Source organism: Podarcis raffonei, chromosome 3, assembly GCF_027172205.1.
Source record: "Podarcis raffonei isolate rPodRaf1 chromosome 3, rPodRaf1.pri, whole genome shotgun sequence".
In the NCBI taxonomy this organism is placed as follows: domain Eukaryota; kingdom Metazoa; phylum Chordata; class Lepidosauria; order Squamata; family Lacertidae; genus Podarcis; species Podarcis raffonei.
The window spans coordinates 99155299-99180019 of record NC_070604.1 but is presented as its reverse complement, the minus strand read 5'-3'; the positions used below and the strand labels follow the sequence as shown (position 1 = coordinate 99180019).

The following is a 24721-nucleotide window of genomic DNA, read 5'->3' as shown; positions in this document are numbered from 1 at the left end:
ATGAAGGTTGAAGGGAGGTGAAGCATTCTTATTCTGGCCCAGGGCAAGCAGCCATCTGTAACTGTATACCAACCTATGGGGAATTAAAAGAGACTGGGACGGGTGGGGGCAGGGGAGAGACCCAGTCAAAGTATGGTTAAATTCTGGCCAAAAGTCCATCCTCCAACATTTGCCATATAAAATTAGGCATGTTGATTCATTGTGGGAGAAAGTACTTCCCCACAGTGGGCCTGAAAGTGAACATTGGGGGGAAAAGCAACTGACAGGCCACCATTTTGAAAGGCTTCATTTCAAAAAATTCCTTAGCATTCCTCTCTTCCAATTAGAAAGCATATATTTACGTATCTCTTTTAGATGCAACTAATCCATACACATTTCAGTCTGTGAAATAGATTTGTTTCCAAAACACCGTTGTTTTCAAATTGAGATACTGGTACACACAGCTTTCCCCTTACTTACTATCTGGAATTGTTGAGAATTGTGAACAAATTGGTGTGTAGAGGAAGGCCTCTGATTCACACATGGACACACACAGTTACTGAAAATCTCAATTCAGCTGTAACTCTGTGCATGCCCTGTAAGTGTGTGTGCAAGTTTGCTTTAGTCAAAGCAATGAGAGCATAATTGGGGGAACCACTGTAGGTTAGTCAGCCTTACTGTCAGGTCACACCCTGCCCCAACTAACTCTGGAATCCAGTGCTGTATCTAATGCAAGCTACACCCATATTCAGACATTAAATCAAGTCATCATCGCTTGTGACTGAATAATACCCAACAGGCAAAGATACTCTGCCTTAATTAAACAAAGTACTCCTCTTTGCAGCTGTATGGCAGATATATAAAGATATGCTTGATTTATATTACCTTAGCCAAACTGTTCACAACAGCTTTAAACTGAGCTATCTTGTTTAATATCCAAATGTGTTTTCACATCATGAATAACCATTGACTTTTACCACTAAGCAAGACAACTCCTGCAGGTGCTTCCTAAGTACTTAGCAATTACCCCTCTTCCTGCGGGTGATGAGTCACCTCGCTAAAGTTCTTTTGTCTAGTTTGTAATGTAACCCAGGCCTGTTTGGCTTGGCAGAGAACCACATTACTACTGGAATTAAGAGGCTGGTACTCAAAACTGGGGGTGTGATTCTTCTTTAAAGAAACCGAGCGCACACAGCCTGTGCGGATAGTTTCGCTATCTAGGTTTGAACCCTTCTGCCTGCATAAAATGTATCAAAGAAAACTCCCTGGACAATGACAATCTGTGTATATTGTATCCTTTGATATCTAACATGCTATTTTTGTGTGTGTTGGCCTGTATGCCTGATGTTATGGTATATGTTTCCTGTAGTAATCTGCTTTACTTTTGTTTAACCCATTTTGCTTTGGAGGATTCAAAAGCAGTGTCCTAAGTCCATGTATGCTTCGGTAAGCTTTGTTCCAGTTCACTTTAATGACTAGGAAAAAGCCCTTGTGCTAAATGGGGTTGGAGTGTCGGACTAGGACTTGGGAGACCCGGGTTCAAATCCCTACTTGGCCAACAGACGATATAATGTCATCCTGTTCAACATTTTCCTCAATCCTCCACTGGCCACCAAATAAAGGAGTGTGAATCCTGGATGTGATGTCATATCACACATTTCTTTTACTATTACCATACTTTTCCGTGTATAAGACGAGGTTTTTTTATTTAAAAATTATGTTAAGAATTGGGGGTCGTCGTCTTATACACGGATAGTGCATAGCAAGTCGGAGATTGTCAGTGGCTATTGGGTGTGTTATTGGTGGCTGCGGCAAGGGCTGGTGTTGATTGGATGTTGCTGCGGCAATTGGGCTTCTGCCAGTGAGGGGACAGATGATAGGTGGCTTTTGCGAAGCGTGCGAGTGGCAGTGTAGGTCAGGTGGGTGAGCGATTTTCTGTATTCCCGCCTAAAAAAAGGCTCAGCCACTCTGGGCTGCCACCCCCAATAAAGTTCAACAACTATGGGCAATCATCCCCCCCAAAAGCTCAGCAACTCTGGGCAATCTCCCCTCATTTTCTTAATTTGGAGTCCCCAAAAATAGGGGGCGTCTTATACATGGGGGCGTCATATAGACAGAAAAATACAGTAATTGCCAGCCAGGCATGTAAGGGAAACTCAGCTGGTGGCAACTATGTCCTTGTCCCATCCTCCCCATGTAGTTAAGTCCCCAAGATCTGCATATCATGAGCTTCCTGTGTGGTGATGAGGGACAGCGCTGTGTGTATAAAAGCAAGCACAATGCCTGCTCTGTGTTTAGCTGCAGCCAACGATGTCTTTAATAAACACAACGTATGCACGGACTTATTAATAGGGAAGGAAAGATAGAGTTAACAAAGAGCCCTCCTCCTGCTCCAGTAAAAATAGTTACGGTAATACATCTTGCATATTTTTAACAAAAATGTCTGTTTGTTTTAATTAGGGCTTGTCATCTAAATGCCAAGGAGAATATAAACAGTGGTAAATGGGTTACAAGCTGGGCTACAGCATCACCTTAGGCTCCAGAACTGCACTTGACATAATGCAAGCAGACTTCTGCACCTGTAATGAGCAAAAGGCAGAAATGGGGTCAGAGAGGGACACACCTTAAAGCACCTAAGCTGCTCTTTATCCAGGTGGGTTTGCAGAATTAGGAACCCAGGTAGGAAAAAGCCCTGGTTCTGTTAACCCTTTAGAAAAGGGTCAGGCAGTGGGTGATTGGAAAGACTAGGTCACAGCTCTATATTTTCTGCCCCATGTTTAAACTGCATGAATTTGAAGACGACGACTGAAAAATGTCCGTTAATCTGAGAGCATAAAAAAATAAAATAAACAAATTGACCTCTGTGGCGGAAAGGCTGTCTGCCACATCAAGCATATCACATGTTCTGAAAGACCTCACTTTCAAGTCTACTCTTTTGCTTGACAGCGACGGACACATTTTATACATGGCATGCAGCTGCCGTGAAAAAGAGAGGGGCAAATTCCACGTTGGGGGTCTTTAGGAAAGGTATTGGAAATAAAATTGCCAGTGCTGAAATGCATTCATATAAATCTACAGTGTACCACAGTCGGCTATATAATTCTGGCCACTGCACCTCGAAAATAATATTATAATACTAGGAAAAGGGCAGAAAAAGCTACCAGAATGACCAAGGGGCTGGAGCAATTCCTCTGTAAAAGTTACAATATCTGTAGCTTTTTAACTTGGAAAATACCAGTTACTGGGGAAGATGAGCAGGAAGGTTTGGCCTGCTTGTTCATTTCCATAGGCATCTGGTTCGCCACTATGAGAATAAAATGGTCTGATCCTACAGGGCTCTCCTTAATTTCTTATTGTCGTATATAATGCTATGCATTTGACATGTCTGGTGGTTTTTTGGGTTTGTTTGTTTTAAAGCATTTCCCCCAAGAGCCATGTTTATTATTATTTCCTGTAGGCAATTTGTACACTAGAACACTTTGGGTTAAATGGCAGAATAAATACTAGAACTAAATAAATAAATAAATACATGCTGAAGCCACAGAACACTGGCCTTGTTATTTGAGCTATTTTGGTTTCATGTTATTACGCAACAACAAAATGTTCTTACTATATTTACCATAGAAACATATTAAATCTCAGTCCTTGTTAAAAATAAGTTTCTTTTTCTTTTGGTAATTCACTACATTTCCACAAAAATAAATAGCTGTTAAAAGGCATTAGCCTTCTGAACTAGGCTCATATAAACGAATCTTCTTTTCTGCCTGATAGTGTGTCAAAAATGTTAAAATGACTTATAGTCCACAGCTATAAGGGAAAAGATCAGTGGTTAAACATGTCTGATTTTTGCAGTTAATTCAAATGGAAAAAAAAAATCCAGGTCATTGGCCTTTTTAAACAGACCCCCGTGGCGATATTTACTCCTCCATAAATAGCACAGTCACATGAAATACAAATGGCAGCTAGTAAAGCCAGCAAAACAAAAGAACTAGTTTGCAGACCCAAATGCAAAGTGTTGCAGTTAAGAGGATTAACTGGGCAATCTTATACCACAATTACATGGTGGCACAGGGTGAAGCGAAAGAGAGATACCACTGCTATGCCATACCCTCTCATTCCATAAGGGGAGGGGGGAATATAAATAACGGAAATGGCACAAAAGGGCAGGCACACACCCAGGATCCCTAGAAACAAAGACTGTGTCATTGACAACACCTATATATATGACACACAGCCAATGAACTGTGGTCAGTGGGGACACAGACTCATACAGGCTACCACCTCTCCTGGTATGTCCCACGGAAGACCTTATGTTCAAACAAAAACATCTTGGAGGTCCTGGGCCACAGGGAGGTTAGGCTGACCTCAACCAGAGCCAGGGCTTTTTCGGCTGTGGCCCCGATCTGGTAGAACAGTCTGTCACAGGAGACTAGGGCCCTGCGGGACATGACATCTTTCCGCAGGGCCTGCAAGACAGAGCTGTTCCACCAGGCCTTTGGCCAAGGCACAGTCTGACCCCCTCGTTTGGTAATCCTCATAGAACTCTAGCTCAATGGTTGTCATTAATTTGATTTTGAATTGATTTTAGAATGAATTGATTTTAAAATGCTGTGTAACTTTTATTGTTGTTAGCTGCTCTGAGCCCGGCTTCGGCTGGGGAGGGCGGGATATAAATAAAATTATTATTATTATTATTATTATTATTATTATTATTATTATTATTATTATTATTATTATAACAGCAAACAATGTGATGTCACAGCACTCCCAACCCATCAGTTCAATGGCACAGGCAGCAACAACCCATCCTTGAAAGCAACAATGGGGAACCTGTGGCCCTCCAGAGGTTTTTTTATTATTATTATTCCTATCAATCCAAGGCAGCATTGTGGTGAATCTGGCGACCAGCTGGCTCTCTGACAGTCTGGGAAGCCCTAGGCTATAAAGCAGGCGGACTTAATCTAGAGTGTAAGCGACACAGATCTTGTTCCGATGCTGACTATTGCATATAATTGTGCCTCATGTGTTACATCACGAGTGAGCAGCAAAGAAGACAACTTCACAGCTGTGTTGCATCTTCAAACAACTGACCAGTGGAGCTCTTTTGGGTGGTCCAAGGGTTGTTGACTCCCCACTGAGGGGGAAGGACTTCTGGAGCCATTCCAAGACCTGCCATGACCAACTGGCTGTGGATAAAGTTGTTTGGCTTTGGACGCACTTTGATTCCACCGCTGTTTCGCTTCTGACCCAAGTGTCTGATGCCTCAGACTGTGATGTATTTTGGGATCACTTTCAGCCTCTGCAGACTGATGAGGTGGGTTAGATGCTCGCAGACCTGTGTTCAACCATGTCAAATCTTGACCCCTGCCCTTCTTGCTTTAATAAATCTAGCAGAGGGGGCTTGAATGGTTGGGTTTGGAGTCTGGCTAATGCTTCGCTGCATAAGTGGGTGGTCTCTATGCCCTTTCAAGGTATGAGGTGGTAGTACAGCCACTTCTAAAGAAGCCAGCTTTGAACCCATGGGTTTGGACTAACTGCTGACCCAGAAAGGTGGAGTCGTAGTGGAGCAATCTTCGGGCATTCTTGGATAATATAGATTATCTGGACTCATTTCAACCTGGGTTCATGCCTGGTCATGGAACCACATTGGCCTTAGTCACCCTGGTGAATGACTAGTAGTGCATCTGCCATGACATATCTTGAGTTCCGCTGGCATAGTGGGGCTTCCACTGTATCCTAAGGCCCCTCATCTGGCATAACTTGAGTACTGAAGTCCTCTGTATTTGAGCCCACTGCATGGCTGGTGTTTAATGAATGTGTTCAGCTCTGTGGGAAGCTGAATCAAGACAGCTTTAGTGTTTCACCTGCACAAAGCAGAATGGAATAGTAGTATTCCTTTTTGTGGACTTGGGAGCCCAAGTTTCTTCTGTAAGATCAGATTTTCTGTGATAGTAGCAACTGATACTGCATTTATTATCATCAGTATGTAAGCCTATGTAAGCACTGTATTCTTGAGTGGTTCATAGTGTTGGAAGTAGGAAGGAAAAATCACGTGTAGGTACTGTTTAGCTTAGTCTTTTAGTCTCACCAGCTCATTTTATTCTTACTGTTTAGTCCCGGCCTTCTAATGTTTTGCCATGCCCCAGTTTAAATAAATGTATGTGAACATTTACCTTATATAATGTATTCCAAAATCTGCTTTGAAAGCCACATGACAAGAAGCTAGAACAATAAATATAGAATGCTATTTTTCTCTCTCCAGTGGTCATGAAAAATCCTGTTTTCCATCACATCACATGCAGGAAAGATAAGTAGAAATGTGTGCATTGCTCATCATATTATTATTTTCCTGCATATGCAAAGTGACAGCCGTAAAATGTCTGCAGCAAGCTGTTGACTGTAGTCTATCATGGGTTCAGCTGAGGCAAGCTGTGTTACTTGGTGGCATCTATTTATCATGAGGCCTGATTTACATTTGATGCTGGGAAAATGTAATTAGGCAGTAGCTCCATGTAGAAATGAGGTGAAATTGGTTCTGTTCATGTTTTAATGAAACCTCCCTAATTCGCACTTCCCAAACCAAATGGCAGCTTTTGTTTGAATGTCACACTTTTCTGCATTTGCAATATAGCTCTCCAACCAAAACAAATGTATAGAAAAAAGCATAGGTGAAAATGTGCAAAAAGGAGTGTATATTAGTGAAAATAGTGTACAACACACAAAATTTTGTGTGGAACTATTTGCAATAAATAAAATCACAAACTGATAACAAAATGGGGCAAACTGAGCATAAGATATGAAAAATGAGTAAAACAGAATCTGAAATTAAGAGATTGACGAGTCTCTAATTCCATGCAGTCATCATCTCATTTAAACTGAGTCATGTGGCACCAGCATACCAGAGTTCCATGATCCATGTGGGAACTCTTCTGTTATCCTAATGCTGAACACGTGGCAGCTGATGGCGCAGTTTAAAGGAGACACCACATGCATGGAATGTGACATGTGCATGTCTCTTTCCCCACGTCCAGAAACATTTTAAAATCTTTTATGTATGTCTGTTTGATATAGGGCACTGAAACAACACACTATAGAAACAATTAACCACTGGTGATGTCTGCCCATCTCGAGTCAAAAAATGTCCAAATGAACCCGGTAATGGCATGAAAGATCAGAAACCTTTGAGCCACACTACTCCCTCCCAATATATCGGCCTGAAAAGCAAGATGAGCGCCGTACCCTATAGTCACCTTTAACTGGACTTAACCATCCAGGAGTCCTTTACCTTTACCTTATACTCACATAAATAGTAGTGCAATCTGAACAGAACAATAATTTTACATAGATGATACGCAGTCACTGTGTATCCTAAATAATGGAGACTTTATTCATGAGATCCACTGCATTTGATTTGTACTGTATTAGTTTTGTTCAACAGCACTGCCTGTTTTCCAGCTAACAAGCTGACAGGATGCTAACCATTAAGTTTTCTGTTAGACTGGTTGCCTTTTTATACTTTAGCAAGTTTCTTGAAATATCTGTGCTTCCTAACCCTTCTGAGACAGATTAGTTGACATACATTATTTTGTTTTGTGGCTTCTGTACATTACAAAATTGCTGGTTTTCTACAGATTCCACCCCCCCACCCCCATAAAAGGCAATAAGGACTCATATGTATTTTCCCATTTTCAAGTGGAATAAATGCTCGTTATTATTTCCAGTCCTGTCTTTCAGGTCCAGCCTCTAAGCTCCTCAGAGCAACCCTGAGTGAAGGAGGCTAAGAAGCATTGATCCAAGTCAGCCATTACAATCATGGCTCAATATACTGTGGTTTGTGAAGCTGAGATTGTGGCATCTGCATCAGGTCTGTGACTTGCCTGAGGCCATTCAGTGAGCTTTACAGCAAGATTGAAGAATTAGACTCTCAGCTTCCCACAGCCAAGCCCCACTCTCTAGTCACTAAACCACCTCTGGGTTGTGGCTTCTGTTGTCTTGTTTTTACAAACAGAGATGGTAAAGTACTAAATCTGTCCCTGTTCCTGTTCAGATTAGGGATGGGAAGAATCTATTTCCGATCCACACAACTTCTGCTTGTGTTCACCCATCAGTAGATTTTATCCTGCTTTCACATTAATCTGTAATAACGAAACATGCACAAAATGCCCATTTAAATACATGTCGGTACATATTTTCTTTCAAAATACACATTATTGTTTGAACTTTTGGTTTGTGCAAAAACAACTGGATAATTAAGTTATGATCTGCACATTAGTCCAGGAGATGCACATCAGAGTTTGTAACATCCCTGCTTCAGCCTGCTGTTGAGGCTGACAGGAGTGAATACTCCACACAAAAGAATTTCCTGCATATAGAAAACCTGGCAGGGAAAGGGAAAGGCTTGGAGAGAACCCATTTGGCTGCCCCTGCCTTATCTGCTGAAGGTCTAGGCAGCTATGTAGTTAAGGTGGCTGTAGAAAAATCACTATTTTAATTCTAAATTGAATAGTATACCTTTATTAAATTTAACGGATTGTCAAATGATTCTATATCTTTGATGTGCCGTTATGGGTTTCCAAATTACACCACATTGTTGCAGGTGTCCTGGGACCTTGAAACAATTGTAAACAGTCAAGGGCCAGGATAGTCAGGGGACATTTGCTATTTATGTACGTGACATATTCCGTTTTATATCTGTATGAGGCATTTGGCATATGAGCGTTCCACACAGAACTATTTTTAAAAATGGAATGAAGAACCCCAAAGAGAATAGCCACAACTGTAACTGACAAATGCACACTCCTAAAACTGAAATACTTCCCCATAGTAGTTTGTTTCTGAAGCTGTTTTTTACAAATAGGTTTCAGCACAACCTAAGCTGAAGGGTGACCTTACTTAGGAGTCCCTAAGTTCTTCCTAAGTACCTCCTGATCTCAGTTCCAATCCCTCTATCTCAAATCCGAAGATGCAAGGGGGAGACAACAGATGGTCTCTCGGACAATTTGTTCCAATGTTATTTAAGGACTCTCATTTATTGAGTGCCGGATAGCCTGTGCAATTTGCAGTGAATGAGACAGGAGTCTTGCCATGCATTTGAGCAATAGGATAGTCCCACTTGTGAAAGGAGACAGTGCCAAACAGGTACAGTAGCAAAAATGTAGACCAACATTTTCTTAACTTTTTATGCTGTTTAATTTGTTATTAAGTTTGTTGACACACAAAAATGCACTTTTTAAAATTTTCTTAAAATCGAGAAATCAAAAGGGGCTGCAGCTTATTGTTAGAGGATCTGCTTTGCATGCAGAAGATCCCAAGTTCAATCCCAGGATTCTCTAGGTAGGGCTGGGGAATGACTCCTGCCTGATATGCTGGGAAGTTGCTTCCAGTCACTGTAGACAATCCAGAGGTAGATGGACCAATGAGCTGCCTCTGCATAAGGCAGCTTCCTATGTCCCCAAATATCTTAAAGAACCTGAGGCAAAATAGACAAACATTCAATGTTTTCTTCAATATCAACATTTTTAAGAACAAGAAATCCAAGAGACTATCCTGATTTCACAGTTGTTGAATTATGAGGCAGACTGTCCTTCACTGCAGGTTTTAAAGCAGAGGTTGGACGGCCATCTGCCATTGCTTTAGTTGAGATTCAACCCTCGGGGTCCTTTCCAACTCTACAGTTTTATGATTCTAGGCCTCCAGAGAAAGGTAGGAAAATATAGTGAAGGGAGTGACTGATGGGGAATTTGTGCAGTTGGAAAATCAGCTTTTAAAAAAACCCTGTGACTGGCAACTGATGCCTCTTGCTCCTTTGGCTGATGGATGGGACCAGAGAGGCCCTTCTTCTTGCTTCTGCAGGGCAACCAGCAGTTGGGAGTGTTCTTTATGACAAGTCCTCCTTTGGCCCACTGATAGGGCTAGGTTGGTCTCCATCTTGCTGTGATGATGTCGCTAGAAGGCAGAGGGAGTGGCCTCCCAGTGCCCTTGTCCTTAGCTAATGGCAGAGGGTGCTGTCCTCAGGTTCTTATTAATAAATGTATAGAAGAGAAAATTTCAGCAGGTGGAGCATTTCCTGCCAAAGTAGTGCAGCAGTAAATACTATAGCTTCTAAGCTATTAAAAGCCCTGGAGCCAATACTATAATCCTGCCAAAAGGAAATAAAAAAGGTAGTGCATAAATGGAATAGTTCAGACTATTTTTTTCATAAACAGTTACCCATCATCATGGAGATCACAGTATACAAATGCATCAATTTCCTGACACAATCTTGCTAGTGTGGCAAAATTCCAAACTCCACTCTCACCACTTAAAGGCATCTGTTAGTAATGAGAAGGAAAGAGTATTGATTTACATGTCCATGGCTAAAAAACTGAATTCTACTCTATCTTTGACTTTGACTCCCACTGTTCTCTCAGTGGGAGCAGAGGTTTATCTCTACTGCACCACTCACAGAGATTACCTGCCTCGCAAACTGCTATTAATTGATGATCATATTTGAGTGAGCACATGAGTTGTCCTTTAAAGAAGGCATAAGGCATGAGAAACCATATGGAAAATTGGACTTAACCAGTAGGCTGCAGCAAATTACAGGGATACTGGTTTCAAAGGAACGGAAGGGTCAAAACAAAAAATTATTCCTAAAATTAAATGCCAGTTATGTTTAGGATTAAATAATTATTTGCTGGGTCTTCTTTTCTAAAAAATTTGGGAACCACCCTTCTTTTAACAAGATGAAAATTGAGGATATGGCATAAAAGAAGACCAGTGTGGTGTAGTGGTTAAGAGCGATAGACTCGCAATCTGGTGAACCAGGTTCGCGTCTCTGCTCCTCCACATGCAGCTGCTGGGTGACCTTGGGCCAGTCACACTTCTCTGAAGTCTCTCAGCCTCACTCACCTCATAGAGTGTTTGTTGTGGGGGAGGAAGGGAAAGGAGATTGTTGGCTGCTTTGAGACTCCTTCGGGTAGTGATAAAGCGGGATATGAAATCCAAGGCGGCCACGGATGCAAAGCCATAGCAAGGACAGCAAAGACATGTTAAACCTTAGGGGGTTATGTCAGATTCAGTATCACCATTACCAACTTTTGAGGGAAGGAGAGTTCTGTTGGTGGAACCTCACTGAGGTGCAGACATGACAGAAGCAAGGAATCCTGTCTCTGTTCCAGAGTTCTTAATTGATGCAGTAATCCAAGAAAGAATCCGAAGTAGGATTGGTTGAGCAAAACAGACTAAAGTTGTTTGGCTGCACAAGACTGCAGGCCTGCAGCACAGCTGAACAAGTCTCTGCACAGCTTCCATAATTTGATGAGATGCTGCATACACAACACTAATGTAGGCTCTTGAAACCACTACACAAGCTTTTGAGCTGCAGGGTGTCTATGATTAGATCTTAATCACATCTCCTTGAATGGCAGAATTAGGAACGCTTCACACATTTGTTTGAAATATGGCATAGCAACTCTTTCTCTTCCATCATGCAGAGGTGCTCAGGTGTGAAGAACATCGCACACATGCATTATAAATGGTCATTTAGTAAATACACTCTCCCAGAATGTGTAAACAAGACCCATCCTGTGTGTATGTGGCTTTAAAGAGAAGCTCACAGCTGTTATTCCTAACATACCAATAATGAAGCTTCAAAAAGTTGTTTTCCCCTTCTGAAACAGCTGCTATTTGCATACTTGTTTCCAGGCACTGTTACAACAACACAAACTGAACCTCTTTCCATAATTTGGACTGCTATGCCTCTCCAGGGCTAATGCACTTTAAAAAGTTGTATTACGTACAGCCTAATATTTAAGAGGTCAACTCTTTCCCTCCTGCCAGAAGAAATGGGCTGAGGGGAGAGGTGTGAAGGTCCTATTACACCTCACCCAGGGAATTTTTAAAAAGGTGTTTTTTTCCAGAGGACTTTTTGCAAATGTTTCCATCTTTTGAAGGACACTGGAAAAAACCTCTGTTAAGTAAGTTTTATTTTAAGATGTACAGCATTAGTGCACTGGCAAATACAACACTTCAATTCAAAACGAATTTTTGTATTATGGGTGCAGTAATCTTCGTTAGAGGAACATGCAGGGCCTCTGTCGTTTGTGAATTGCTGCCTGCCGTCTCCTAGTCACCTTTGGTTTAGTCTGTAGATACTAGTAGCAATCATCCTGTTTCTGCTGCCCTTCTGACCTGTTCCCTCCTTTGTGGTCAACCTTTTCACCTTGCCCCTTGAAGGACACAGACACACTGCTGCAGAATGGGAAACAAACAAGCAGCTTCTTGCTTTGTTTCGCTGGGGATAAAAAAGGTCAAAAGGCAGTGGGGCAGAAACTGCAAATAGGGGTGTGAGCTTTAACCAAGACCCACAGAAGGAAGTTGACTGTGTGGGTAATATTGTAATCTTACTTGGTACATTTATAGTCTAAAATTTAAGGGGATAATTTTATTCTACCCTAGCTTTGAAACAATACACTTTATTTTGCTAAAGCAGTAACATACGTTTGGGGTTGATAAGTATTGCATATATGTTTGTGGAATGCTCTCCCCAGGGAGACTCACCTGGCACCTGTGTTACATATTTTTAGGTGCCAGGCAAAAACATCCCTCTTTCCCCAGGCCTTTTATATATATATAAAATACCCCGCCCATCTGGCTGGGTTATATTTATATATAAATATATAACACACACACACACACAATTTCTCAATTTTTCTGTTTTGTGTGCACGAAAAAACTACGTATGTCAGGAGAAGGGGAAATGGGTTTTATTCCCATTTTCTGGAAATGTTGCATCTCCAGAGGAGCGGTGGGGAAGAGAGAAGACAAAAGTTAGTAACTGCCTGCTTACCCAAGAGTAAGCTCTACTGGTTGAACAGGGTTTACTTGCAAGTAAAGATGAACAAGACTGGGCTGCTGAAGTTTCTTGCGGACTCCCCCCCTCCGTCCCGCCACTAGGGACCTAAAAGCCAACAACGGTGATGAAATATACTCAGAGTCGCAAAGTGATTTCATGCTCTTTATTCAGCTCATAGTGGTGAGGAGGAATGAATGAATGTCCCCTCAAAGTATCTGCTTTATATACATTATTTACACAATGGGCTGCACATGATTGGCTAATTCCGGAATTCTACTGTAAGCCAATCAGCTTGTGGATTCACTTCAATCTGGAGCATGATTGGGTGGTTCCTTCCAACCAATCATACTGCTGCATTGTTCTAGGACCAATCAGACTGCTGCATTCTGAATCCTATTGTTCTAGGACTAATCAGACTGCTGCCTTTTGGATCCTATTGTTCTAGGACCAATCAGACTGCTGCAGTTTGGAGCCTATTCAACTCAGTACATAACAGGTGACCTTTCCCGGAAGAAAAACACAAGCAGCAGACCAGCCCAACTTCACAACCCCAGAAAGCTGCCGGGTGGGATTCCTGCCCTCCTCGCGCCCCTCTGAGCTCCCACCTCAAAACAAACCAACGAAAAAGTCCTGATCGCAACTCGTCATTGGCTCTCTGCTCGTCCCGCCTCCGCTGCCGTAGACCCAATCGCGTCCTCCGCACCACACCCCGCCCTTGACCCCCTCGCGTTGGGCAAATCCTGGTGTCACTCTCACGGTCCCCCAGAGGTCGCGTCGCTTGGCTTCCAGCTCGTCCCGCCCAACAGAAGGCAATTCGCTTTAACCACCGCCGCCGCCCGCCCCGCCGCCTCTCCGATTGGCTGCTGCGCTCCTGTCAGTTACCCTCCGTCCGGCGTCCTCCAACGGCTGTTCCAACCGCCTTCCTGCTCCTGCTCCTCTACCTCCTCTCCTCCCCTCGCCGCTGGCCCCGCCCCCTCCTCCGAGTCGGAACTCGGCTGCCCTTAACAGCGCGCTCACTTGCAGCAAGTTGCGCGCCGCTTCTCGAGTGGAAGGTTCGCCGCCTCCGCGCCCCTCCCTCCCCCGCTGTTACGTTGCGCGCGGCCTCTGAGGAGAAGGAGGAAGAGGAGAAGCGGCGGCGGCGGCGGGGGGCGCTGGCGTGACAAGATGTTGGCGGAAGAGGCGCCGGGGGCTCCCGACGGTGGCTGAAGAGGAGGCTGCGCGGCCCTGGCCTCTCTCCCTCCCCTTCCCGCTCCGCCGCCGTCCTTCCCTCAGGAGTCGCCGAGGAACCCCGGCTCATGACAGCGAGCGCCTGGCGGGGCGGCCCAGGCGACAGCGAGCCTGGCTGAGGCGGCGGGTGGCGGGAGAACAGCGCCTCCTTCCTCCTCACGAGACCGCGCGCCGCCAAAGTTTGCCGCTCGCGGGCGGGCGGCGAAGAGACGTCGCTGGCGAAGGGAGGAAGAATAAAAGTTTCCTCTTCTGTTTTTCTCCTTCGGAGGCTCGGCTGATTTGGAGGACGCAGCGGGGGCGGGTCTTTGCTGCGTGCCGGCCGCCCCCTTTGGTTTAACCCTCATTTGGTCTCTTCCTCGGAAAAGTATCCATTATTTGGAAACCCCTTTTTCCTTTGGGGTATCGGATTAAGTGTATCCCCTCCCTTCTCAAGGGTGTCGGATTAAGAGCCTACTGTCTTTGAGGTGTTGGATAAACAGCCTCTCCCCCCTCCCCCTTTGGAAGGTGTTTGGATTCTTCCCCCTTTCTTTGGTTTTTTTTTTTTTGGACTTGGAAGAACCGCCCCCCCCCGCGGCCCCTATTCCTTGGTGCACTGGATTAAGTGTCTTCCTCTTCCTTGGCTGGTGGTGTCTTCTCGCCCGCCGCCGCTTGCTCTGCCTTCCTCCCCCCGCCCCTCCGGCGTGATTATATGCTTCAAGGGAGAGGCGATCCCCCCTCGTGCCTCCTCCTTGCCCAGCCATGTCGGCGACGGCGATCTCCGCCGCGGAGAAAGTGGACGGCTTCACGCGGAGGTCGGTGCGCAAGGCTCAGAAGCAGAAGCGGTCGCAGGGGTCTTCGCAGTTCCGCACCCAAAGCAGCCCCGTGGAGCTCTTCCCGCTGCCCCAGCTCAAAGGTAATGTATCAGTTACACCGTATGTATCTCCTAGGGAGGAATCGAGCGAGCTGCAGCTCACTTAGCCCCGGGCTACAGGTGCTGCCTTCTGCGGGAAGAGACTTCCTCCCGCCTCTCGCCGCCGCCTACGTGCTGCTTGCTTCCTTGTGCCAACCCTCTAAATTTCGCGGCAGCCCGTTTCATTGCCCTCTCTTACTCCATGTTAAGGCGCAACTCTTGTTCCGAAACTTCCTCTCCGCAGCCTTGTTAAAACCATGCCTTTTATACCTTTCCCCTCTGAAATATAGTGCCACAGGTTCGCATTTGAACAGCTTTCAGGAGATTAGGTGCTTTCCTGTTTTGAAGACCTTGCACTTTTAAGGGCCTTGTTCCCGGAGCTGCTGGGATTTCATGCTTTCCTGCCCTTAAGGAGTTGGCCATGCAAAATGTTGGCTTGATGCATTTGTGGGTAGTACCAGGGACAAAAGAGGACCCCCAGGCCAACACCGCCTGGGAGCACCAGGGTTTATGGCATAATCTGCAGAACTTGCTCAGAAACAAGGCCTTCATAAATTTTAACCTGTCCTCCCCTTCCTCATTCTTCTCTGGGTTTTGTGTAATCTCCTCCAGGGGCTGTTACTGCTGTTTAAATTAGTGTAAAAAGTATCCTTCCCTTTAAAACTGTGGTACTGTGTTACTTTCACCCCCTGGAATTAAAGAGTGCTCACATGATTAGTTAGGCTCCCAGAAGCTCATCGTAGTAGAGTTTAGCAAGTGTGCATTTCTGTGAATTTCTTTATCCTCTTTTCTGGGTTTGTCAGGCCTATGACAATCCAAACTCCATTTTTACCAACTCTGATGTTAATTTGAAGTACTGGAATTCTTACGTGCAACTCAACACTTTTTTTTGGCTGTCTAAAAAAGTTTTTCACATTTTTTTTAAAAAGGGAGGAGTGGATAAAAAAATGATAGTTTGAGCTGAAAGGGGTTAGGACTGACATTTTTGTAGTGTAGTGTAATGAGTTCTGTTTGTTTTTTAATACTGCTAATACAAGCAGTACTGAGACTCTTGCACTGCACTAGCGTGTCTAGAAAATGAAGAAAATACCACATCTTTTGAAGGGATATTTGACCATCCAAAAATGTGACACATTCTGGCAGAGTATACTATGTGTTTCAAATAGTGTCTTGAGCAGGTGGTGCTAACTTAATTATTTTCTAGTAGTTGAGCGGGAAGCCCTTTAAAAGGTAGAAGAGAGAGGCCCCTGTGTCACTTCTTTAGCTTTCTCTCTCCACATCAGGCTTGGGAAACCTGAGGTTCTTCAGATGTTGCTGGACTAAAATGCTCATCAGTCCCAGCCAGCCATGGTCAGGGTTGTTGGAAATAATAATAATAATAATAATAATTATTATTATTATTATTTATACCCCACCCTCCCCAGCCAAGGCTGGGCTCAGGGCGGCTAACAAGCAAAAATAAAAACAAGTTGAATGGATACAACTTAAAAACAATATTAAAATACAACATTAAAATATTGAAACATTAAAATATTAAAATGCAGCCTCATCACAGGAGGAGAAAGGAAAAAGAAAGAGGGGGAGGGAATCAAATTGGCTCCAAGCCAAAGGCCAGGTGGAACAACTCTGTCTTACAGGCCCTGCGGAAAGAAATCAGATCCTGCAGGGCCCTGGTCTCATGAGGCAGAGCGTTCCACCAGGCCGGAGCCAGTGTTGAAAAGGCCCTGGCTCTGGTTGAAGCTAATCTAACTTCCTTAGGCCTCGGGACCACTAGGGTGGTGCTATTTATGGACCTTGAGGCTCTCTGTGGGGCATACCGGGAGAGGCGGTCCCGTAGGTACGAGGGTCCTAGGCCGTGAAGGGCTTTAAAGGTCAAAACCAGCACCTTAAATCTGACCCTGTACTCCACCGGGAGCCAGTGCAGCTGGAAAAGCACTGGGTATTCAATATGCTCCCATGGCAGTGACCCCGTGAGGAGCCTCACTGCAGCATTCTGCACCCGCTGGAGTTTCTGGGACAGTTTCAAGGGCAGCCCTGCGTAGAGCGAATTACAGTAGTCAAGCCTGGAGGTGACCGTTGCATGGATCACTGTGGCCAGGTTGGGGCGGGAAAGGTAAATACCAACTGCTTGATGCGGCGAAGGTGGAAAAATGTTGCCTTGGCTGTTGCTTTAACCTGCGCTTCCATGGAAAGGGAGGTGTCAAGGATTACACCCAAACTCTTAACGGAAGGCAATGGCACTAATTGGGCCCCCGCAAGAGAAGGGAGTTGGTAGTGCTACAACATCTGGAAGGTCACATGTTCCTCATCCCAATTCTACTTTTTCTACCAACTGGAATATGTTTTTGGATGGCAAGAAGTAGGATGAATGAAGTAGTAGGAGGGGGGATAGGACTAGCCGAAGCAAGTTTCTCACATTATCTGTGTATATACTGCATGCCCATCCAAAAATGATGACTCATAAGGCAGGTTCTGAAACTTCAGTTGGTGATGTTTTCCAGCTGAAATAATTTCTAAGGTAAAATTTCTACTAAACTAGAAATTATTGGTAGAAATACCTGCAAATTGGATACCAATTTATATAATTAGCATACACAAAATATAGGAAATGTATTTATTCTTTTGTTTAAAGTAGTATACCACCTATCATAAAAATATCTGAAAGTGGTCCAAAATAAGGCATTAAAATACAATAAAAACAGGAGCAATGAACTCAGCATAAACTAAGCATGTTGATAGTAAGTAAAAGCCCCCAAAAGGTATTCCAACAATATCAAGTCCTAACATTGGGCCCAAAGTATGTGAGGTATTGTCTACTTCCATATCAACTTATCTGAGTAAGATCACCCAGGGAGGTTCTGCTCATGGTGACATTGCCAAAAAGGGTTTGAGGGCAACGGTGTATCGTAGGGCCTTTTCAGTGGTAGCCCATGCATTGTGGAATGCTCTCACTAAGGTGCATCTTACACTGATACTGTAACTTTTTTGTCATGTCAAGGTGTGCTTCTTTGTCCAGACTTTTGGTGGGGTGAGGTGTTGTTTTGTCAAATTCCTCTAATTTTGAGTGGTGCTGTTTTATTGTACAGATACCCCCCATTTATGCGGAGTTACGTTCTGCAACACTGCACACATCAGTGAAATCTCAATTGAAACCCTTTGAAAAAGCCGGCAAATACCCTTTTCTGCCCCCCACGCCCTTTTAGAGACATTTCAGTGATGTCTTTATGATGTTTCCGGGTCGCTTCTGCGTTTGGCGTGTATACAAGGTCGCACGCATATTGAATTCACATAAATGGGGGCTGCCTGTATTTTTTGTGGATTTAAGTATTGTATTTTTTAATTGTATATAACCCACCTGGGGACTTTTGAGTGAAGGGTGGGTAAGAAAATGGGTGTGGAGAGAGATAGTGAGGGAAGGAAAGAGAGAAGCAAGTGCCATAGCCAGAATATAGTGTCGTGTAGTCCATTAAAGTTGTCTATTATGTGGCAAATACTTGGAAACATTATGTCATGATACCCCAAATAAGGGCAAGAAAGTAAAGTAGCATACATTGGAACCTCAAGTTGTGGACGTAATCTGTCCCAGAGGCATGTCCGCAACTCGAAGCGTTCACATCCAGAAGCGCTGCGGATGCGCACGGCGCGATTTAGCCCTTCTGCACATGTGTAAGCAGCAAAACCCGGGCAAAACCTGGAAGTAACTGTTCCAGTTCTTCCGGGTTGCCGCAGGACGCAACTTGAAAAGACGTAACCTGAAGTTGACACAACGTGAGGTATGACTGTACTCAGTCTTCTATATATTATTAATGGTAAGGTAAAGGTAAAGGTACCCCTGCCCGTACGGGCCAGTCTTGCCAGACTCTAGGGTTGTGCGCTCATCTCACTCTATAGGCCGGGAGCCAGCGCTGTCCGCAGACATTTCCGGGTCACGTGGCCAGCGTGACAAGCTGCATCTGGTGAGCCAGCGCAGCACACGGAACGCCGTTTACCTTCCCGCTGGTAAGCGGTCCCTATTTATCTACTTGCACCCGAAGGTGCTTTCGAACTGCTAGGTTGGCAGGCACTGGGACCGAATGACGGGAGCGCACCCCGCCGCGGGGATTCAAACTGCCGACCATGCGATCGGCAAGTCCTAGGCACTGAGGTTTTACCCACAGCACCACCCGCGTCCCATTATTAATGGTAACTACCCTTATTTCTTTTCCACATACCCAGCACAGAGATGCATTTTCCTGAGTTTTCTGTGAATTGTGGGGAAGATGGAACAGTCTGTCTTCACCTTAGGTCTTGGCAACCTTTATTTCACTGTTTTCTGCAGGTCAGAGAGAAGAGGGGGTCTACTTCATTTCCCATTAGACTTCTACCAACGTAGCAAGGTGTCGCTCACAGCTTTTCCAAAAAGCCATTGGTAGGGAGATAAACCACCTTTCCTTTCTCCTTGGTTCTCTGCATGTGCCCTAAATCTCAGTAAAACAGAAGAGAGTAGTTGATGGTGACTTCAAGTAGTAGTTGGCAATTAAGCCTAGCAAAAATTTGTAGATTACTGAGCATGCTCTACAATTGAGGAATATTTCCAGGTCTTGTGACATTGTTGTCTTCCCTTTCATCATTCTGAAGTATGTGCTGTTTTAGCTGGAGACACTAGATTGTGGTTTTTTAAAATGCATGATAGTTAGATGTTATTGGTTACCTTGTATAAGCTATTTGCTAAGGAGTGCCTTGCATCAGTTTTCATTCTCTGGAAATTGAAGGCTTGAGGGAGAATAATAGATGGATTGTCTTAAATATTCTTTTTCTGTACTAAGTGTTTATAAGGAATAGATTGTAAAGCAAATTGAAGGACCTTGTTCAGATATGTATGGGAAAGCCACAAGCACAACAGAACTTATCCTTTATTTTGCTGATCTGCAACTTATGTGCCACATTGCAACAAGTTCTTTAACAGGACTGTGCAACATATGACCCACTTAGCTAAATCTAATCCAGCAGCTTTGTATTGTGTCCAGTAGGTGCTTTGTAACTTCCCCTGCTTTTGCAGTTCTGAGCAAATGGCAAAACTACTCGCTGTTGGACTTAATCCAGGCGGTGGACAAGGGATACTGGTTATAGTCATGTGATCAGATTTGCACTATGATGTGTGGGCACTATGGACTGGTAAAATTAGGGGGGGAACTGCTTCATGCATTTATATTACAGGGCTTACTGAATTGGGACTATTATGATTCCATTTACAGCACTTGTTAGGTTTACCCGTATACTTTAGACTTAAAATGTTACTGTTATTTCTGGTCCTTGTTTGCTACCTATAGAATATCAACTTAAGAAAGCATGTTGCTGATTGAACATAGAAGCACATGTGCACCATGCCGCAGTGTGCTGACATTATATGATGATGATGTCACGTGATGGCGTGGTGCATGCACTCCAGTACTGCGGTGTTGACTGGACCAGGACATTGCAGCAGAGGTGCAGGCCCTGGTCCAGTCGCTGCCACAGTGCCAGAGCCCAAGAGGTAAGGTGACAGCCATGGTGCCCGGCATGTGGTGCACAGAGGCAGCCATGGAGTTTATGCACGGTGGTCGTGTTGTGCGGAGGTGGCCATAGAGACAGTGGGTGGCAGGGGGTAGAGACTGGGCACCCACAATAAAAACTGTGGGAGTCTTGGCACTCGGGGCCCCAGGAAGATGGTGCCTATGTTAGATTAAATACCATTAGGGAATTGATTTCATAAAGCACCGCACCCAGTGGTAAATCTGTAGTTAGCACCGTGGAAACATTCACATTTTCAACTCTGGAAAAGAAAAAGAACAATTTGTTTAAAACACTGAAATCAATCTGTTTATTTTAGATTGTTTCCAAATGAGGTTGACTCCTGGTGGAAACGTATGCCCTTTATAGTGAAAGGATTGGAAGTATGCCAAAGAATTTCAAGATTTGAGAGAGGTTTTTGAGGCTCAGGTTTTTTCCAATTTAAAAACTGAGTGTCCAAATATGGATTCAAGAATTTGTGTGACAGAAGTGTTCTGTACCTCTTCTACTCTCAAGAGAGCGAATTCTGATATAATTGCAAAGCAGTTACTTTAACCATAGTTTTACAGTGGGCAAACTTTGCAAAAACTCTTATCAAATGCTGTGGTTTGATAAATCCATCTGGGCTAGATTATACTTAAAATGTAACATGAGTACAGTATTATACTAAATTTCAGTGTAAACTAGTTAACCAGATAGGCGTTTAATGATTTCTTAAAATGAGACACTCGGAGAGAATCCAGTGTAGTGCTATGGAAAGCATTGCATCAACACAAGCATATCAGCTTGCCAGATGGAATGATTCCCCCCCCCCCTATTGTTCTAGGAGTTCTGCTGACTACTCCAAGCCACCTTGGGGCAGAATGGAAGGAGGGAGGGGGGAGAAAAGCCCCATTGTGCTAGCAGAAGTCATTACAAGGCCTTTCACTAGCAAGACTTACTCTTTGAATCTCTGCTTGTGACCTCATTTGCATAACTTGGTAAGCCAAACTGTGGCTTGTAGGGACTGCGTAAATATGCAGGATCCCAGAGAGGAGCGCTTAGTTTCTGGTCTTTTTTCATTTCCGCACTGTGGTGAGCTAAATCAAGGTTTAGCTTAGCATGTCATTTGAACCTGGGCTCCTGGCTTAAACTTGGCAGATGGCTAGGAGGCTCACTGGAGCCCCAAACCTGGCAATACAAAAGTGCCATGGGTTCATGGTTCCCTCAATTGCCTGCTTTGAATGGGGCCATACTTATCCTGAAGGACCAGGTTTGTAGTCTGGGGGTGCTGCTGGATAATCTCTGCTAGAGGCCCTCAGTAGCTAGGAGTGTGTTTTGCCAGCTTGTGCTGGTAAGATGGCTATAGACATTTCTGGTCCTGGGTAGCCTGGTCAATGTGGTAACCTCTAGGTTAAACTACTGCAATGTGCTGTGTGTGGGAACTGCTCCTGGAGTTGAGCAGAAGTGCAACTAGTGTAAAACACAGCAGCTTGACTGCTCCCTGGGCAGACTTTTGCCATCACGTTACACTGCTAGTTATCTACTGGGCGAAGTGCCAAATGCTTGTCCTGGTGAACAGAGTGCTATACATCTTGGTACTGGAATACCTAAAGGATAAGCTCACTCCTTTATATATGCAACCAGCCAGGGTGGTGTTCTGCAGGAAGAGTTTTCTTGCAGATACTTTCTTATCAGGAGGTCCATTTGTATGATGTAGGAATTGGGCATTTGGGGTATGCTCTCCCCATGGCCTTTTCAGCATCTGTTCAACACTTTCCTTTTTAAATGAGTCTTTTAAGCACATACTTTTATCCTAATTTTGAGTACAAAAATAGTTTTTAATATGAAATTGTTTTGCATGTGTTTAAATATTAAATAATTTTGATATATTTCATGAGAAATAAAAAAATTGGAAGTTTGTTGATTTCAGCTGAGCTTCCCTATAAGTATGCTTAGCATTTCAACCAAAGGTAGTCTGGTTATGTAACATCCTACGCCTTCTGTCATATGTTCCATTCAGCACCTGCAGATCTATTCCACAAAATGTTTATAAGGACCAGGGTCACCTTAATTGTTGCTTTATACCTTTTACAGTTTTATGGTAAGTCCTTTTAACCACAATATTGAGTGTTTTAGAAACATGGGAAATGCTTGGCATTTTAGACAAGGGTTTGAAATTGAACACAGTGTGTATTTTGCTGATTTAGTTGCTGCAGTGGAGCTATCAATCTATATGTTGCTTTTATTTTGATAGACTGTGTCCCTTTACAGTGGTGCCCCGCAAGACGAAAAACTCGCTAGACGAAAGGGTTTTTCGGTTTTGCGTTGCTTCGCTAGACGAATTTCCCTAGGGGCTTGCTTCGCAAGACGAAAACGTCTTGCGCTTTTTTCTTAAAGCCGCTTGAAGAGGCGCAGCTGCGGGACCGTGCTTCGCAAGAGCGCGAGGGCCCGGGCGGTCGCGCCCATGTGAGGCTCCGACCCGCCATGCCGATGCCACAAGCGAGCAAGCCCAGGCCACCTACGTGGGGCGCGACGGGCGCGGCCCGTCGGCGGTCGGGGACGGTGGCCCACCGCCCTCCCTCTCTCTCTTCTGGTTGAACCGAAGACGACCCAACCGTGCTCCCCGGCCAGTGTAGACCCACGGCGGGGGTAGGCGCGGCGTCGGACGCGGTTCTTCTGGGGGGAACCGAAGACGACCCAACCGCACTCCCCGGTCAGTGTAGACCCACGGCGCGGGGCAGGCGCGGCGTCCGACACGGTTCCCTCGGAGCAGCGGTGAGCAGCCTCCTTCTCCGATCCCGTGCCACTGGCCTTCGGGTCTCTGCCGGGAGAGGGCGGCGAGGTGGGAGAGCGGCTGGCGGCGGGCTGCGATCCCGGCTCCAGGACCTGCGACCTTCGAGCGGCCCCTGTGCTACCGTGGCCGTGGCAGCGTTTCCCAGCTTCTCGCGGGAGTGAGGGTGGGGACTGCCCCGCGGTGGGGTGGACCCCGCGCTTGGTAGTGGGGACAGGGCCCATGTCGCTATCGCCGGCCTCCCGGGCAGCGATGGTCGCCTCGAGGAGGGCCCTCCGTGGGCCGGCCGGAGACTGGCGTTCAGGCGGAGCGGCAGCCTCCCCTTCCCCGCGTCCGGTGTTGCGTCGCCCTCGGTTAGCGACCTGATCCGTGCACGGTGCCCGCTCCCAGGTGGCGCCGCTGCCCCCACACTCCGCCCCCGTCTTTTTGCGGCCCTGCCGACAGCTTCCCCTCGTCCGTCTTAGCCCCCCGTGCCCCGCGGTCGCGAGGCTCCCCGCCGGTGGGGCCTCGGGCCGAGCGCCCGGATAGTGAAACCCCCCCAAAAAAGAACAAAAAAACAAAAAAAAAGGCGCAGCTGCGACGGACCGTGCTTCGCAAGACGAAAAACATCGCAAGACGAAAAGACTCACGGAACGAATTAATTTCGTCTTGCGAGGCACCACTGTATTTGTGTCCTGTTGCTTTGTTTCAGTAATTATTGGTTATTATGTTAATTGTTTTTAATGTTAGCCTCTTGATTTCTTAAGAAAAGGAAGGAACATAGACATTCTTAAATTTTAGAAATGTGGATCAACAACTATTGTGTTTTTAATATTTAGGCTTTTAAGGTATTTTCAGTTTTATTAACACAGCTTTCACATAGCATTGCAAAGTTTCCATGTCTTCTAAACAAAGATACTATTCATAGCTTAAGTTCTTCAAGATGTGACCTCCTTAGAATGTCTAATTTTAAAAAAATACACTTTCATGAACAGTAATTGCTAAATATAGTGTCCATTGACAGTCTTCACATGCAGAACCTTTCTATTTTAATCTTCAGCATCTTTGTGCCAGCATAGTATTGAATTTCTTTTTCCATGTTTATTGCATTCAAGTTGAGTCAGATTCTAGTTGTGCAGGTGTTAAATTGAATAAACTTATTTATTTGAATATGAGAGAAATATTAAATATTGCTGAAGGTTAATTGACTTTATCTGGTCTGAAGTCTATTTATTTGTAATATTTTAAACCTACCTTTCATAGATAAAAACCTATCGGGGGGGGGGAATTCAGTCTAACCTACTGACTGGCAGCAATAATATTTTTAAAGGTCTTTGTTTGCAAATCTGTTGTCCATTTATCAGCAGATTGTTGAGGCCTAGTTCACACACTATTCCATGATATAGTGGCTTCCTGCTGGCTAAAGCAATAATTGGTTCTGACATTTTCTATACATGCTATGAGTGTTCCTGTTCCATCCCTCTCCAGATGTTAATTATAAGTGGAGATC

General features: G+C 44.7%; 1 protein-coding gene and 1 long non-coding RNA gene across 2 annotated transcripts in view; one reads left to right on the top strand and one right to left on the bottom strand.

Moving 5' to 3' along the window:
• Positions 1-9132: 9132 nt before the first annotated feature.
• On the bottom strand, positions 9133-12933 carry LOC128411159 (uncharacterized). The gene is made up of 2 exons (XR_008329708.1): positions 10870-12933; positions 9133-10117 (listed from the first exon to the last, which is right to left on the bottom strand). It is a non-coding gene; the product is annotated as an uncharacterized LOC128411159 (long non-coding RNA).
• Positions 12934-13755: 822 nt separating this feature from the next.
• The window catches only part of PPP2R5A (protein phosphatase 2 regulatory subunit B'alpha), a 44866-nt gene continuing 33900 nt past the window's right edge, over positions 13756-24721 (top strand). Inside the window, exon 1 of the mRNA XM_053383235.1 lies at positions 13756-14933. Coding sequence (XP_053239210.1) covers positions 14780-14933 — 154 coding nt within the window. The 5' untranslated portion in view covers positions 13756-14779. The remainder of the gene's footprint in view (positions 14934-24721) is intronic.